This window comes from Martes martes (assembly GCF_963455335.1).
Source record: "Martes martes genome assembly, chromosome: 15".
NCBI lineage: Eukaryota > Metazoa > Chordata > Mammalia > Carnivora > Mustelidae > Martes > Martes martes.
In genome coordinates, this window is record NC_137903.1 from 31,736,644 (window position 1) to 31,754,793 (window position 18,150).

General features: G+C 41.9%; 1 protein-coding gene across 1 annotated transcript; it reads right to left on the reverse strand.

Moving 5' to 3' along the window:
* Positions 1 to 2,595: 2,595 nt before the first annotated feature.
* On the reverse strand, positions 2,596 to 17,320 carry LHX9 (LIM homeobox 9). The gene is made up of 5 exons (XM_080824972.1): positions 16,721 to 17,320; positions 14,550 to 14,752; positions 13,072 to 13,427; positions 6,952 to 7,154; positions 2,596 to 2,753 (listed from the first exon to the last, which is right to left on the reverse strand). The coding sequence occupies exons 1-5, from the start codon at positions 16,892 to 16,894 to the stop codon at positions 2,697 to 2,699; spliced, it is 993 nt and encodes a 330-aa protein (XP_080681098.1). The 5' UTR covers positions 16,895 to 17,320; the 3' UTR covers positions 2,596 to 2,696.
* Between the last annotated feature and the right edge of the window lie 830 nt (positions 17,321 to 18,150).

Consider the following 18,150-nt stretch of genomic DNA (forward strand, 5'->3'; position numbering starts at 1 on the left):
AGTTTATGTATGTATGGTTTCAAAGACCACACAATGCCGTTTCTCTAATTTGGAATAAGTCCCAGTGTCCTTATTTAATCCTTGCATCCAGAGACGATACACGTAAAAAGTATTGAATCACCTTGAGAGTACACAAACTCTCTACCAGTAAAGCTAGCTTTGTTTAAAGCATAGTTGAAAACTAAATAGCTAACTCCATACCAAATTAGGTGTTTATATTTATCTTTTATGACAACGGTATCCTCCCTAGTATTCTCCTTAAGAGCCTAGAATGACATGATTCCACGTTTCCATTCCAGAACTTCCCACTTCTAACACTTTTCTCCATGATGCTCTTTGCAAGCACGCTGAAACAGAAAATGAGATGATAGGAATATGTGGTTTATAAAATGCTTTGACTTCAAAGAAACGTTATTGTAAAAGAGTGTGCTGTGGAGTCTACAGGGGTTTTGTTAAATAAAGCTATCTATCTTTTAGGTGATGAAAAATCACCCAGGTCTTAAAAGTGTTTGCTTTGGGTCCTTTATTATGGAATTTTATCCTTATTTGAGGTATGAAAAGCCTACCTACTCTGTAAGTCAACATGAAGGAGGCCACTCAACCAAAACTGACAGATGCTAACTCTGTAAAGCTTTTTTTGCCCGAGATCAATTTGCCAGAAGTTAGACTAACCCAGGCATCTGGGAGGTAGAAACTATGAAAATTTAGTACCTTGTTCCCTTCTAAGAAGTCCACATCCTTCTCTTCCATGCCCAAAAATAAATGTGTGGTTGCCCAGACTGAAAAACCACGGTACATCACAGGAAAGCATGACAGACCTTCCAACTCTCTCCATCGCAAACTTTTCTTCTCTTCCCACTCACATAATGAGTGCTCCTTTCTTTTACTTTTTAAAAATGTGTCTGTTTCAAATTTGTATTATTTTTTTCAGATGTCTAATTGCAGTTATGTTTTTTCCCTCTTTGGTCTCCTCCTGCATTTCACATACCAGACAAATATTTAAAGGTCTGTAAAACCAGGCGAGGCTTCAAAATATTTCTAACCGAAACTGTCATAGGTGATAGCACAGGGAGAGAAGGCAAAGCTGTAGGACAAGGATTTGAATAAACGGGGTGGAAATGTATTGGAAAATCTATTTAAGTTGCTATAGCCATAGATGAGGTTTCAATGAGGCATAAACATTCAAGTTACTGACAAAACCAACATGTTTCATGATCCCTCAAAATAGTCTACTTGTCATGGTGCATTGCTTTTTTCTTTTTTTATTATTAGTAAGTTGCTCTCTCTTTTTAATTTTTTTCCCTTCTTTAGCATTCAGGAAGTGAAAGCATTTAAGAAAACATTCAAAGTTCTGAGAATACATGTAAGTGAAATATTTAATGTCTGTCATTCATAAAAGTTACATCATTTACATAGGGTTCATTTGTATATAATAAAAATTTCATCATAATGAAAAATTTTCTGGAAAGTTATATGTTAATTTGTTTAACATATGCTTTGGATATACAGCTAAATAAGAATCGTTAAAAAATTCTTTCTTCAAATATTCCCTTTAACAATTAAAAAAAACCTCATTCTTACATATTTGTTTTTCTTTCCACTTGCTCCTTTGTTTGTAATATCATATGTAATTTGAACTATGCAAAGATTGGATCTTTTCATAGTTCAGGATATATTTGTATACTTCAATAAATTTGCTCATTGCATAGCAAACATGTAAACTTACAGAGGATCTATAAATTTTACCCTAATAATCTAAAAACATTGCTGAAATTTTATAGGATAGTTTACTCTAAGGTTTATTTTTTGTTGTAACTTGTGTTTGCTTTTTTTTTTAAATTTTTAATACATGGGTCAATTGAATACAACAAACAAAAAATCATGAAAAGTTAAAAACCAAGTAAGTCCTTTTATCCTAGACTACCAGAATTTCGCTTCATTAGATTGTTTGGACTTTTTTTCCCTAAGTATCACAAGTTGGAAATGTACGTGCTGCCTCTTAAGACAGTGTTCAAAAGGAATTTCAACAGTGTGTATTTAACATAAAGTTAACTATGTTTGCATCAAATAAAATGTTTATTAATGAAAGCTATTTATCATACAAGAAACAGCAAAGATAAGTCATCATACAGAGATGTACACTAGAAGTGACAGATGTAAAAGTGCATGCAGAGATTTCTGTTTAAAAAGGAACGAATAAACAATAATACTAAAATTACTGGGTTTTGATCCTATACTCTCAAAGGAGTGATAGCTTTCTTTGAATTTACAATTAGAAAATGCCATGAACAGATAGGACTAGTACACATTAGCAAGCAAGTGAAATGGATGTTTTTGGACTTTATTTTACAATTACTGTGCTTGACAAATGTGTGGGTTTTTTTTTTTTTAGCAATAATAATTTTCTTCAAATATGGGGTGGGCATATTACCGCCAGGCTGCTCTCCAGTTTTTACACGGCTTATCTAATTTTGTTTTAAACCACATAACTTTAAGCCTCCATTTGTGTTAGACACCATAAAGAACAGAATTTTTGTTAACATTCAGTAAATGACATTTAAGTCTCTCTCTCTCTCTCTCTTTTTTTTTTTTTTTGGCTCAATAGATTTTAAAATGTATGATTATCATAACCTAATATTGTCTTTGTCTTCACTGCAGTGGATTTCCGATCAAACTTTTCCCCTTCTTTTAATACTTTAGGGAATTTTCAAACGTCGGGATGTTTGGCTGTAATGCCCCAAGATTTGTTCTCCCTGAAAAAAATCATAGTGACAATTTATTAACTACAGAGCAACTTGGCTTTTAGGGGTCTGCAATTTCTATTTTGATTTACAAATATCCATTTGTGCTCAATAGACCTAATATTAAATCTTAATCATAGTTAAGTTTCTTTTCATGCAATTACTTTATCTGCTAATGATCTTGTTTTTAATTCTAAAAATTGGGCGGAGTCAAATCAGTGGGGCATTACTTTTATTATAAGAAAATATATTTAAAGGCAATTCTAAGTTGAATTACATTGCATATGCAATGGTGTGTACATTTAAAATGAATCAGAAGTTTGGAAATCTGAAAACTATTTGTATGTTTGAATATTTAAAAATTTTTTGTATTACCACTTTAATAACTTTTACATACAGATTTTGGAAACACACTAGTACAATTAAACCTTAAATAAAACTGATGGGAAATAAAACTCCTTAGATTCAAAATGGTTTATTCACACAAATTTAATAGGATATATCACAATTGTTTGGTCCATAAATATTTAGGGGAAATAGTTTCTATACAATGCATTTATCAATAAACAAAGAAACATGGACAATTTTGCTAGACCACTTACTGTACTATAAACACGAAGCTCAATATATAAGATTATTGAATTTATCAACTATATTTGAAAGAGTGCACAACTGCTTTCTATGACATGTTTGTCCCCTCTAACAGGATACACCATAAAAAGAGTTTCGGAAATAAGAGGTAAAACAGTACAAAACTAGTGAGGTGTCAAAAGGGCTTAAAACAGTTAATTTAACAAACAACACATATATCCTGATTTTTCACAAACTTACTTCCAAGTTATATCATAAGGCACATAGGAGAACTGAGTTATAATTAGTCTACTTAATAAAGTAGATCTATAGTACCATACATTGTTCTGTCAAAGAACAAAATTTATAAGTATCAATATTTTACCTGTAAAAGTGTATTAATAAGATCTCAGCCTTACCAAGGTTGTTTGGTCTGGTTAGTGGTAAATGCCCAAAATGTAATAGAAATATGAAAAGTCAAGATTTAAGCTCCATATAAGATGATAACCACACTTGCTAAATATATAATGGCAATCACACCTTTCTTCTGTTACAGTGTTAACTTATCTTCCACCATCTTTTTTTTTTAAAAAATAAGCTACTTTCTGTGCTAATTTTCTAAAGACCCTGAGCAAAAGTTACAATAATGCACTTTAATGTGGGCAGTGAACTGTCAATATGTAACCACACATTTATACAGCCAGAAGGACACCTTTAAAATCTATTAAATAGCCACTTTGACCACCGAAGGAGATTTAAGGGGTCCAAAAAGTGGAGAATATGTGCAAAGTTATTCTTAACAATCCACTAAAGCAAGACATATATCTTGACTTCTTTTTTATTTATTTTTTTTTTTAGGAAATCCACAATCTAATTGGTATTTAACTACAACAGAAGCATATAGATGAACATTCACCACTGCCCAGACCATTAAGATTTTAGCTTAAATTAAAAGAAAAAAAATGCTACTGTAAACTAGGAAATATATTCAGATCAGCATCCACAAGGCTTCTGAGTTTATCTACTTTAAGACTAATAACTTTAAATCTGTAATGTCAGAAAAGTCTCTTTTTCTGACAAATATATCAACCTATGCTGAAGTAAAATAAAGCAAAACAAACCATAGATTTCTTGTTGTTGAGATTAGTCTACTAAGGTTTAAAAAAAAAAAAAACATTATTCATTAGAATGCCAGATACAATATCATGGTACAGCTGAAGCCAATTAATAGATCTATCAATTAAATTATACTGATTTTTTAACTTCTTAAAAAATTATATTTTGCTTATTTCCATTTTCCCTAGGAAAAAAATTAATTTAGGAACAATGGTTTTACAACTATCATTTTTAGCTTTCAGTTAAAAGTATAGAATTTCAAACTTTATATGGAATTTTCATAGATACAGAGGGAGTATAAGTATTTTCCAAATGTTGAGAAACAAGTAACTAACTAACAAGTTTTGCTGGGATGTACATCCCGAAAAGAAGGAAAAGTCATATTCTTGGAACAGATTTCCCACCTAATTAATCTTTAGTATTTGGAGCTGCTATAGATAATGCTTTTGTTTAATTGTAGTCCTCATTTGTAGGAAAAAAGAATAATCAAAACATTTTTTCAGTTTTTTAAAATTAAAAAAACAATGTGAAGTTTTCAAAATTCCATAAATACACATACAATCCCAAGATTTAAAAAATGACTTTAATTATCTGATTATTTATTACCCTAATCATTTAACTGGGAATATAATTATTTACCCATCATAATACCACTTTTTTTTCTTCGAGATTCTGGAAATAAGTAACATACAATTTTAAGAGGCACTTATTAGAATAATTCAAAAACTCCCCTTACCAACTGAAAAGATCTAATTTAAAAAAAAAAAAAAACAAATACACTTTGTAGACAAAGAAAAAAAAAACACTTTGTAAAGAAGACAATACTGTAAACTCATTTGCCAAGTGGCTGCAGATGCTAATAACACCAAGCTGTTGTTTTTATTTCCCAAATACCTTGTGGGTTAGAAAAAAAAAAGTATTGTAAATAATAAAATAATAATAATTAGAATAATAAAAGAAGAGGAAGAATTAGGAAAAAAAGAAAAACCAATGTTAGAAAAGGTTCGTTAAGGTAGTTTGTGAGGGGCTTCCGGATTCGTGGCTGTCCATGTTAGAGGTCACGGATGTCACTACAGAGATAGTGGGATTGGTCAGGTCTGTTAAAGTGGTCGCAGTGCCGGGTGGAGTAAGAGCGCCGCTGTCTGCTGAGGGCGGGGCCGGAAGCGACGTGCCATCAGCTTTATCAACACCCCCATTCTCCTGCCGCAAAAGGTTCCTTCTGAATTTGGCTCGTGCGTTTTGGAACCAAACCTGCAAACCAATCCCAATTGATTTCTTTACCGATGTTTATTTTATACTTCTTTTGTTGTTTTTTTTTTTCTCTTTCTTTCCTTTTTTTCTCTCTCTCTTTCTCTCTCTCTCTTTTTTTTTTTTTGTTCTTGCTTGCTTTTCTTTTCTTTCTTTCTTTCTTTTTTTTTTTTTTGAATGTATGTTTTCTTTTTAAAATTGTTTATTTTTCTTGGGAGAGGAGGGTTTTTTGGGGGGGAAGCCTTCTTTTAGAATAGAGTAATTCAAGTAATGCTACAGATACTCTCTCAAGTGCATATATCCCCCCAGCATTAACAAATACTACTTGGGACAACTGATACTTAAGTGGAGATACCCTGGAAATGAAGGCACAGAGATAAAGGGGGAAAATATATCCTGATTCCTTAACTGTTTGTTATCTTTTGAGAATGGGGGAGGGGCAGGATCACTGAAAGTTTTGCAAAGTAAGAATAACTTGTATGAAATGAACATCATTGAAACAGATTTCAGGCTATCCTTGAGTCTGACACATGGTAAGTAGTCTTTGCATAGGAAAAACCCAGGGCCACAGAACACAGGCAGCCAGAAACTGGTTGGTGGAATTTTAAGTGTGTACAATTTGCCACTGAGAAGTAGAAGAGGATCACAGGTGACCCACAGCAACCCACAATTTCATTAATTGTATATTCCTACCATTGTGAGTTTAGGAAAACAATTGGACAGCACATCAAACCCTCAAAGTTTAGTTTGGAGATATGGTTTACTAAAACGGGAAAATACTTGCTACAGTTGGTTGCTGAGACACTATCTGTAGTTGTGGCTTTTCAGGAGTTGAAAAAAAAAGGGGGGGGGTTGATCTGCATTTGGAAGGTCCTGGCCTGTGAGTGAGGCTGCCAAGAGTTTGCTGAAATACAAAAGCCCCAGCAGGTCCCCCCTTCAACTCTGTACTGAGCCTAGTGTGAATGGAACTCTCTGAAGCCACAACGTGTACAAATAAGATCAGCCACATTACAGAGCAGTGAGGCAGAGATGGGTGGCCCCATCTCTCCATCTACAGCGAGAAGGTGGCCGCACTTTAGAAGATCCTGGGTCTGTCTTGGGACACCCTCCAGGAAGCCCCTGCAAAATTTCTGCCTACACTCTAGGGAGATAACTAAGGTAAACTAACGAAAAGCAGTACAGGAAATATCTGTATTGCTCTAAACCGGGAAGAGAACTCTTTTTGCTGGCAAGGATAAGGGAGAGGTATACATAGCCAAGGATGGAGGTTTCTTACCTGCAAAACTCTTTTGGTGAGGCCTGTTTTCTGAGCAAGCTGCTTGAGATCCTTGGCATCTGGGTTGTGGTTGATGGCAAAGTAGGATTTCATGGTCCGGAGCTGGTGGTGCTTGAAGGAGGTTCGCATGCGCTTGGTCTTCTGCGAGGGTGGGTAAGGCTGCTGATCCCGGTCCAAGTGGTCTGCCTCGTTCTCATTACAACCTGTTGCGGTGACAGCAAACGAGCAAGTGCTCAGTGTCAAGTCAGGCATTAGGGGCAGTGGTGGCAGGCCGTATGATGTTATGATAATAAAGCAACCAGGGGAAAGGCTGTCCCCCAAGTTACAAATGGTATCTAGACCAAACAAAGAGGTTAATTGCCAACGTCAGCCAGTCTCTTAATATGGACACAACCAAAGTTTATGTAATAGAAAAGTATTAGATAAATCCTCTCTTTTGCATAATGGTTCCTAGAAAGCTCGGGAAGACGAGTAAGTCCTAAAACTAAACTGTGTGAAAGAAACATCCGAGAGTGAAAAGGAAAAGCTCTAATGTGTTTATGCATATCGGCACCTGCCCTTCCACACACACACACGGTTTTTAGAGACTCCGTATTTTGTCTGTTTGTGAAATGAAACATACTGTCTGAAGGCACAGTTCTTTACCATGAGGAATATGCAAATGAGTAATTTCAGCTCTCTCAAATCAGAGTTACTGAGAACCCACCAACTAAGGAAGAACCTAAAGTCAGTTCCCAATTTTTAGTTTTTTCTGATATTCCTAGAGTCTTCGCAATCAGGAAAAAGGTAGGAAGTAGCTGGAGAAAAGGAAGAATTTACAAGATAAGAACTTGTAAATTTCCTATGTAATCCTAAGACTATTACTTTGGAGGGGTTTTAGCTATAACTGGTTAACACTGGGCAATCCCAGGAAGAAAACACTTTTCCCTTGGAGTTATTTTAGTAAATATTTCTGAAAGAGAATGAGCCCAGACTTTTCTTCACTCAGTTCATGCCTGAAGCACTCCCCACAGCTCACAGTTCAGAGACACTGATGGCGCTTATGTCTCAGCTCAGATCCTGGCCCTTTTTCCTGTGGGTGTGTGAGTGGCATTTGAGCTATGCCCCCTAGCCGGCCTGGCAGAAAGAGGGTGACATCTCTCTCGTTGCAGAACCCTTCTCAGCATTGAGGGCAAAGCAACCCAGCTTTGAAACCAACCTGAAAGTCATCCTCCCAGGATGTGAAGTTGCACGTTTAAAAGGCCATTTCTAATAACCTACTAGCTCTGCAAAGAAAATAGGATTACAAAATGAAATCTCTCCCTAAATATTGACTGATTCAGCGAACTTCTCAACTTAAAGGGCATGGCATTTTTTTCCCCTCAAACCCTGACTTCAAAAATAAATAAATAAATAAATCCTTACTTCGGTTATTAACATGATGCATTTTCAGATCTAATCATCCTACATTTTAGTACATTATAATAGAATATATAAAATCAACCTGATCATGTCACTTGGTGGGGGGCAGACAAAACCTGAATCTGAAGAAAGTAAGGCATTTCTTAATATTAGCTCTTCTGCCAGATTAAGTATTATTTGTCTGCTATGATCTGGTTAGAATTATGTCCTAAAACTTATTTTTAGTAAGTCAGCATATATACGGAAACCGTAGTTTTGGTCATCAACCAAGAGGTGTTCAGATTTCATCACAAAATCCATTTAATGAGAAATTCTCTCTAACGCAAGAAGACATTACATTAAGCATGAATTAATGTCTCCTTTGTTTATATTTCCATAAGGTACATAAGTAGGAGAGCACATTTGGTAAAAGGGCGGATGAGGGAAAGATTATATAACATTCACTTTGGGTCCCCTAATCAAGTACAGGGCCAGGACTCAAAAGCATTTCACCCAGATTTGGAATCTTTGCTCATCAGTAAAATTGAGTGACTATTAATGAAAAATCAAGTCAACTCAAATGGAATCCAAGGTAGATATATACATATAAATGTTGAACATAGACTCCTTAAACTGCATCAGAAGAGTAACATGTACTCAGAGGTAAGAGAAAGAATGTACTTAACATTATATACCATTTTAGCCCAGTGGGGATGTGTTGGGTTCAAATATTCTACAAAACTGTACTTTCCAATCCTCGAATGAAACAGCATCCTATGACCTATGATAAAACTACACTTGTCTCCAATAAACCGAGCTATATTTCACAACCAGATTATAAATGTGCCCACAACAAAATGGTCAAAAAGGCACAATTCAGTCATTGGAGGCTTCTTCAAATACAATTTCATTCCTATTATATGTGAGTAACATGTAACTTTTCCTGAACAGCACATCAAATTGAATATTACACTTGGGATAGAAGACTTAACTCGGTGTTTAAATAATGCCCTTAGCTATTCCCCTACCCCAGGATAATATTTCTTAGAGATGAGTATGATTCCTAACCTCACTATGTACTTCATTAGTCTTTAAAATGAAGTTTATGAAAAACAATTATAGAATAGTTTGATTAAACTGCTTTTCTGAGTATGCGTTCTCTATTCATTATTGCTGATTAAAAACTCAGCAGATAATTTTAGTTCATTAAATGTAATAATGGGACTTGTTTTCACATAGACCACAATCCAGTGTATAAGGAGATTCTTAGCCCTTTATTAAAAAGAGATACTGTGTGTTTTTCCGGTGACAGTGTCATCATATTATTCAACTTAAAAGAGCAATCTGTTTCTTCCACAGAGTAACTCAGTGCATTATCCTAAACTGTTTGTGTTTAACAACAAATGCATTATATAAACTTGCAAGTGATTGTGTTCCCCTGGGTCTACTTTGAAAGCTATATGTGTTTTTCCCCCTGAATTATGAGATGAAATGATAACGCTCTTCAAACTGCTTTAACCATACACTTGTAAGTACACATCTGGCATTATAAAGTCAGTGAGAAGATCTAAATATTTCATTTTCCAGTCGCTTAGGAAATGGTCACCTGTACTAGAATGAGTTTCTGTTCTGAAGGTGTGTAACCTTCTGAGAACTAACTGATCCCTGGGAGACCACTAGGGGTCAGTGCCAGGCTAATTTAACAACCATCAGGAGCTTTTGAAGTTTGGAATCGTAGAAAAACCTAAGGAAGAGAGATTTTTTAAACTAGCAAAGATGTACTCTCTACATTAATGCCAAATCACCCAAATAACAGCTGCCTATCCTGGACTAAATCTTCTCACCCCTGGAGGGCTGCATTTCAATCCAGCATTCCAAATAAACTCTGTCTCTTTCTAAAATATCTGCCGGGTATCTGCACAAGGAAGTATAAACTAAATTAGGAATATTTTCATTAAAAGGCATTTGCCAGATGTCAAGCACTAAGTTATCTTTACCAAGTTTCACATATTCTCTGGATGTCTTTTCTGTAAATGTTTTTTAAAATATACAAAGGTATAAATTATATTTGTTTTGTGTAAATGTTACTCTTTCTGAGACTAGTTTACATTTCAGCAGAGATGGCAATGTAAGATCCAGAGAAAGCTAAAATAGTGAGTTAAAACTGGGGACACATTTTATTTTCTACCATTTAATATGTTTTAAATTTGCCGAAGCTTTTCTTTTGCTAGTTTTGTAACAAACTGGCATTAGAGTCATAAAGTTTTTTTTTTGTTTTTGTTTTTAATTATGGGGTTGATTTCTGGTCATGTATCTTTAACCCAATTTCTCAAGATTATTTTCATCTGATTTTAAAGAAGTATATCCTCTTCATTTGTATCTCTAGGAAAAGTCCGGAAAGGATGGGGTGGATGCTAATTAAAAAGCATCCAGTCTGAAGTGGTGTGATCTACAAACTCAGGATAGGGAGGCCTCAGCAACCCTTTCTTTCGGCAGGAGCAAAACAGCATCACCTTTCTCAATAAACCTTGATGGCAGCACCAATCTGCAAACTAACAACCTAAGTGGAAGGAGATTTTCTTTCTTTCTTTCTTTCTTTTTTTTTAAGAAATAAATGTGCCCTCTCTAGAAGTAGGGGATACTAAATTCTACTGTTCTTAAAGTTCCCCAGATCCTTCTAACATAAAGACCCAAGACAAAATCAAATTTAGCTAGTTAGATTAAATAAATTAGCACAAAAATTAGGATTGCTGCCGCATGGCTAGAAATCTCCATCCTTCTGCACACTTTCTCGGAGCTGAAGGATTCCCTCTCTCCAAAGGACTGGCTTGTTATGTGGGTCTCGGCCTCTTGGTCTCTGTCTCTGTCTCTCTCTAATTAGGGCATTAGGGCCTTGGTGAGCGCCTCGAGATTCCGATGTCATCTTCTATTAATAAAGAACAATTAGTGCCCTGCCTGTCCTGCTCCGGGGACCTCGCATCAAAGGAGATGAAATGAGCGCGCTGGGCAAAGTGGCCCCGAACCAAAAGCCCTTGCGGAAGCGCAGCAGGGGCGAGCGCGAGGCCGCGACCCGCAGCCGGAGGTTGGCAAAACCCGGGGCTGCACCCGCTGCCCTAACAAAAACACGCCGGGGTGGGGTCTGTAGCCAGCCGGCTCTTTTCCCTTGGTCTAGCGACCCTGGCATGAACCCTCTAGGGACAAGCAGTGGCGCTGAGCTCCCGGGTCCCTAATCTCCGTGGGATGCCACCCGCGGCGATGACCAGGAAGGGATTCCTTCTCCTCGGTTAAATCAACAGTGAACACCAGGAGGGAACCGAGCAAAAGGCTGGGAGAGCCCGCTCTTCAGAGAGGCTTCCCCTAAAAACTCCCAGCTCAGAGCAGGACTATTAGTTCCAAATGGTTCACACTGGCTATGTGACCGTGGATAGATCACTTATCCGAGTGGATAACGTTCCTTTACCATTGAGCAAGAATGGCTCAGCCACCCCACCGGGCACTGAGGACTGGAAGACAAAAATTAGCAAGACCTGTGTTCTGGGATGTCCATGCTTTGGCTGGTATCTGGGTGCTCATGGTATCAGAGTGGGGTTGCCCCAGGGAGGTCCCCAAGGTCCCTTCCAATAGAATGGACTCCCTAGCCTGAGTCTCCTGCCTCTGGGATTCCCATCCAGGACTGGGTGTGGCATGAGAAACCAGTCCATAGTTTCCCAAATATTAACCTTGGGCTTTCCAGGCCCCTTTCCCCAGTGTCTGGAACTCAAAGAAGAGCTTCCATCCTGCTTGAAAGAAGATAGAATCTGCAGTGTCCTACTCCGTCCTCACCTGGGGGCTGGAGAGCCCGGCAGACTACCAACCATGGAAAGCGGTGAATGAGAGAGATTGATAAATGATAGGTGTCCCCCAAAGCAGGGAAGAAAGTGTGTTGTCAGGCCTGTTGCCTGCATTTTGTTTTTAATTAAGAGGGAAGACCGGTGGAGGACAGAAGAGCAGCCTGTCACACAACTAAGACTCCTCAGTGGGCCGGACCTGGAGTTTCTTTCAATTTTCCAAAGGGTCTGGTTGTCCGGATGGTTTATCATACAGGGAATGAGCTGGTTGGATGAGTAGCCTGACCTACAGAAGGGGCAGGCCGGCTCAGCTGTAGAGAGTGATTCCTACCCCCACAGCTGCTTTTCACCCAGATACAAGGATTTGGTTTTCAACACTCTTGCCAACTGTGTTCCTGATTAACTCTGTGCTGGTGACCACAGTCTCTGCCCTCTCTAGACAGACTGGAGTTGGGCTCTGAAGACTTTTTTTTTTTCTTCAGTATATAGGAAAACCTCCTCTAGGATCTATAATTTGGCTTCCACACAGGAATTGCCCTGGGGCTGTTTGGCTCCAACTGGGAGCCAGAAACTAATGGGCTCATTAACTAATGGGCAACAAGGATTTGGCTCTGCCTGTTTGGGGGAAGTCATTGCAGCCCCATGGTCATGAGTGTGTTTTCTGCCGCAACCTAAATAAAGGTCTTTCTCTCCCCTCCCCATTTCTCCTTCTTTCCCCCTCTCCTTCTCTCTCTTCTTTCCCTCTCTCTCCCCTTCCTTTGGGTGAAAGGGAGTTGTACTGACGAAAGAGGCAAGTTAAGCAAAACCCCCTCTTGCCACCAGATCTTGAATGAGAAAGGAGCTCTATGGAATCCTTCTCAGGACAGCCAGAGGCCAGGGCTGAAGGGGGGGGGGGGGAGTAGTAAGGGCCCACCTGAGTTGTAATTGACGATGTCCACTCCCAGCGCTGGGCTCTTCCGCTTCCGGGGCCGCCCTTTCTGCACCGTGCCAGTGCCATTGAAGTAAGGCAGGGCCAAGCCGCCGCTCTTGGCCGCCAGCTCGGTGTAGCTCAACTGCGGTGGATACTCCCCTTGCAGGAGGGTCTCGAAGTGGGCGCGGCAGTACACCAGGCTGTCCTTCATGCCGAAATGGTCGCCGGTGGTCAGGGTCTTGTTGCAAGTGGAGCAGGTGAAACAGCTCAGGTGATAGACAGAGTCTCGGGCGCGCATGACCATCTCGGAGGCGGAGATGCCAAGGTGGCAGCGGGCACATCTCTGCACAGAGAACCTTCTGGAAAAAAAAAAAAAAGTCAGGTCAGGGAGCAGGGTGAGGCAAAGGCAGGCCATTTCCCACCCGTGACACCTGGGGTTTGGTCAGCAGTGGTCCTAGACTGATACCTAGGAGGGCTCCGGAGAAGAGGATGCTGGTCCATTTGGTCATTAAATTTATTTCCTCATTGACCTGTTCTGGTGAACCAGGACAAAGAACCCTTATATTAAAATGAGAAGAATAGGGTAACATCTTCAGTTTCCTTCTCTGTAAAGTTAAGACTTAAAAAACAAGCTAAAGCCAAAAAAGGAAAGAAAAAAAAAAAGCCCAACAATCAAAAAATCCGTACTAGCTAACTCAAACGCTACGTAAAGAATATTTAATTGCAATGCCAAGGAGAGGGTTTCATCTGTTACAAAACATTCTCCTAAAGGTGGTATTATTATTATTTAGGGATGTGTGAGTGTGTATGAAATCATTCAGACAGACGCTTTTGCAGAAGAAATCTAATTCTTTTTTTAATCACCTCTCTCCCTTTGGTTGAGAGCAGAGCTAGGTCACTTGCACATAGTTCTCTTTCCCACTCCAGAAAAAAAAATAGCTGGGAAGCACCAAAAAACATCCCTGGAGTTTACTCTCCAGGCTAGCCCGCATGGTTCTAACTAGCAGCAAGTGGAACTCAGTACTGAGTGGCTTGGGTTTCACCAACGGCGATTATTCCTTTTCATGGTCATTTACGTGTTCTCCCGCCACCCTCACGAAAACCTAACACCGGGTCCCCCCCGCCCAGGACATCAGTTCAGTTCCAAGGTGCGGTCTCGCCCAGTTCGCAGTAAACGGAAAAAAAGAAAAAGAAAAAAAAAAAAGCCCTCTTTAGTCTCCAGGTTCCCTCTACTGAGCTGTGAAGTGCCGGGAGTGGGTGATAGTCACTAGTAGCTCTTGAACTTGGTGTTCCTCCCACCCATCCTCACCGCCCTTCGCGGGGTGGCTCAGCTTGACTGCGTGTGCAGTGGACTTCCCCGGTCTCAGGACTGATAACAGTACCCCGAAGGGGCGAAAAGTGGGGGACGGAGAGGAGGCTCCCGGGCTGGGGTAGGTGGCCCCGCCAGGTGTACCGGGGCGTAAGGGATGGGGAGGGAATACCTGTAGTAATCCTCCTTGCAGTAAATGCTACCGTCCTTGGCGAAGCAGGTGAGCTCAGACTCGAGGGCCAGCTTACATTCACAGCACTTCAGGCACCTCAGGTGCCACTGTTTGTCCACAGCCAGCAGGTAGTACCTGTCCGAGATCTTGCCCCCGCAGCCGGCGCACAGAGCAGGCTTCTCCGGGCTTAGCGGGGGCATGACCTGCAAGGCAAGCACATCGCACCGGTGAGGACCGAGCGAGGACGCGGCGCGGCGCGCACGCACAACCCGGAGTTCCCTCACCGCAGCGCGAATTCCAGTCGTTTGGGGAGCGCGGCAAGGGTCAGGGGCCACAGCGCAAAGGCAAACCGCGTCGGGGAAAAGTTTGCGATTTTTCCTTCTGCAAGTCATTCCCTTTCTGCAGTGTCTGCCTGAACCCCGCGTTCGCGCTCTCCCGGGGCTAGTAACCTAAGACAGGCTGGCCATCTCCACCCTCTTAAAACCTTAAAGACAAGCCGTCCACCTCGAGCCTCTTTTAAAAAGGCTAGGAGCGCATTGAGTATGGTTTGGCGGATGCTCCCAAAGTCGAATATACATGCTAAAAATTGTGGCTTTCAACGCACACAAAATAAAACAACGGAAATTTTTACCTGGGAATGGAAAGGAGATTTGAACGAACACAGGTTGTTTTGAAACCATTCCATTTCTCTAAATTCTTATATGCAGCGTTAACTTAAAAGGAAGGAAGAGATTATGATACCTGTGGTCGACACTGTTTTGACCGAGGTATATTTGACCGTTCTTTAATTTTCAGGGATACCGGTCCTATAAATATTGGTGCCTGTTCCCAGGAAGAGTCTGTTGTTCCGTCCCTTCTGCACAGTCCCCCTTTCCCCATTACTAACATAGCGGGGAGACCTGTGTCCTGAAAATCTGTTTGGTGCCCAGGTTAAGCTTTCCTCGCGCTTATCCACCGACCGGGCTGAAGATGAGGAGACCTCACAGTGACGAGCACAGCCCCGCCACGAGATTCGGGTTTGGGTTGCTTTTTGGCTTTAAACAGGATAGCCACAACAAGGAAAAAGAAAAAGAAGAAAGTAACCACTGGTCCTTTCCCCTCAAGACTAGCAGAAATGGGTTGGACTTCCCCCACAAAACTTTGGCGGGCCTGGAAAAGTAAAGTTTCTTCCTTTTCCTCAGACCTGGGGCCCTACACACTGCATTTGTGTTGCAAATGTGGAAACCTCCACCCACTCGGCTCCTTGGTGGAACCCAAAATACCACTGACCGCCCGGGGCAGTCTACGGGGTTGGTTTGCGCTACAATGCCCGGTGTGATGCCGAAGGATCTACACAGCTCTGTTTGGCTGAAATCATTTCCGGAGACTTCTGTAGTTTCCCCCTCCGGCTCGTTAGAGGGAAAGGGAAGCACATAGATTATCAATTGGTTTTCTTTATTAATTGGACGTGACTTTTATTAATATGAATAGTAGTAACAGTGGTAGCTGGTTATATCGTTTAAGGGTTAGAAAGTTCTCGCGCTTAGACTAGGTGCCCCGCTCCTCCGGATTTTTATTAGATTTCCCCCTACCCGTTACACCCGCCCGGCCCGGAAGTTGAACGCAGTCCTGTTTCGCTAGAGGGGCCGGGCCGGGCTGCCCGAGACCCCGAAAATCGCTGGGTTAGGCAGTGCCGAGCTCCGAGCGTCCCGAGACGCTCGAGCCCAGTCGAGTCTGAGATCTCTCCAAATACCCCGTCATCACACCCAGACTAGAGCCACCTGGGCTGCCGCTGGGCCGGGACGCCACGGCCGCGCGCGCCTCGGCGCATCGCCCGCACCCAGCTCGCCCTCCCTGCCGCGATCCTCGCCCGGGGGGCTCCCGGAGACCGGAGTTTGAGGTCTGCAGAAGAGGACATCCCGGTCCTCTCACTCCTGGCCCTCCCTGCTCTGCCGGGAGCAGCTGCGGCAGAGAGTGGGGAGCTCGGGGTCTCCGTTGCAGAGACATTTCAAGTCAGAAAGGGGGTTTTCTTAGCCCCGCAGGCAGTCACACCCGAGAAAACCCACCCGCCGGCCTGGAAAGGACGTCTCTAGGACCCTCCATCCTCAGCTCGGCCGGCCAGGGAAGGGAGGCTCGGTTTCGCAAAGCGCGCAGGGGCGCCAGGCTACCGCCGCCGAGGGGCCCTTCCTTACCGCATCGCGGCCGTTGAGCTGAGCGCCTTTGGCCAGGCGGGCCTCGGTCTTAGATCTGCGCTCCATCTCCTCCATGATGCCTTGGATGTGGCCTCCGGAGATCCCGTGGAAGAGCATGGCTGGGGGACGGAAAGGACACGCGTTGTCTTCTGCTCGGCACCCCACTATTTCCATATACACACGCCCGCGGCTCTCAGCTCATCCGAGGGAAGGAGCAGAAGGGACGGCGGAGAGCTGCGTGTTGGAGGAGTGCAGAGACGCTCGGGGACGGAGGGCAAGAGGAAGAGAGGGAAGAAGAAAGAGGCAGACAGAGTGGAAATTGGTCTGCTTGGAAAAGGGGGGGGGAGGAAGAAGGAAAAAGAAGGGGGGAAACCCCAGCGGCTCCCTGAAGGAGGTGTGCAGAAAACAGACAAACAGGGGCGGAGGGGAAAGGAGACGAAGAACGCGAATCTTCCTGCTCCGAGAGACCGAGAGATCGAGTTACTAATGGGAACCGACTGCAGCGGAGGGAGGAAAACAAAATCTGGTGAAGAAAGAAAATAGTTTTGAACACAAAGAAAGAAAAAGAAGTGCTATTTTCAGCGGTCCCTGGCTGCTTGCAAGTTCCCAGTGCCTGTAGGTTGGGTTGGGGACTGCTCCTGCCGTAGCTGTGTCCAATTTGTTAAGAGACTAAAGCCAGCCCATTTTTGATAATTTAGTAGGAGGAGTTCTCTCCCCGGAGCTGCCACGGATTTTTATTCAGACAACAAAGACCTGTCATACTCCTCTCAACCCCCTGGTGATGGGCAAGCAGGGACAAACATTACAAAGGGGAGGGGGCCGAAGGGGGGGTTAGTAGGAGGGGGCATTTACTTCCCCAACACACACGCACACACACACACACACACACACACCCTTCCAAGAGTTCTCAGTAATCATGTTTTAAAGGAGGAGAAGGAGCCCTTATTGTCCCCGCCCTGGTGCAGGAGGCAGAAAACAGGCCTATTTGATCCAAGTTCAAGATCAGACCCCAGCTCAAGGCATACAGGATGTCAGCTCCAAACTTTGGGTCTCCTCCTTGTGGACTTTATGGTCCCTAACTTACAGGGGACCCCAAATAAGGAAATGTTAAACACATATTTCTCCCTTCCCCTTTTCCTCAACTCACTTTTTAGAAGCAGGCCCCCTCACCTCCCCTAGAGGCCCTCCACCCTACCAGGGCCTGGAACATCACCCAAAGTGAAAAACGGACAAGGAGAACCTAAGATTCTGAAGTTTACTTTTGGCAAAAAGGTTTTGTTTGAAAAATGAATGTAGAGGACAGGGCATGGAGGAGAGAATCCTCCACTGAACCATGACACAGGATAAGATATCTTTTACCCCAGTTCAGGTTTGAAGGTAAACAGCTGGTGATTCTCGTGTCCCACTTGAAACTTCTGGACGTGAGCCTC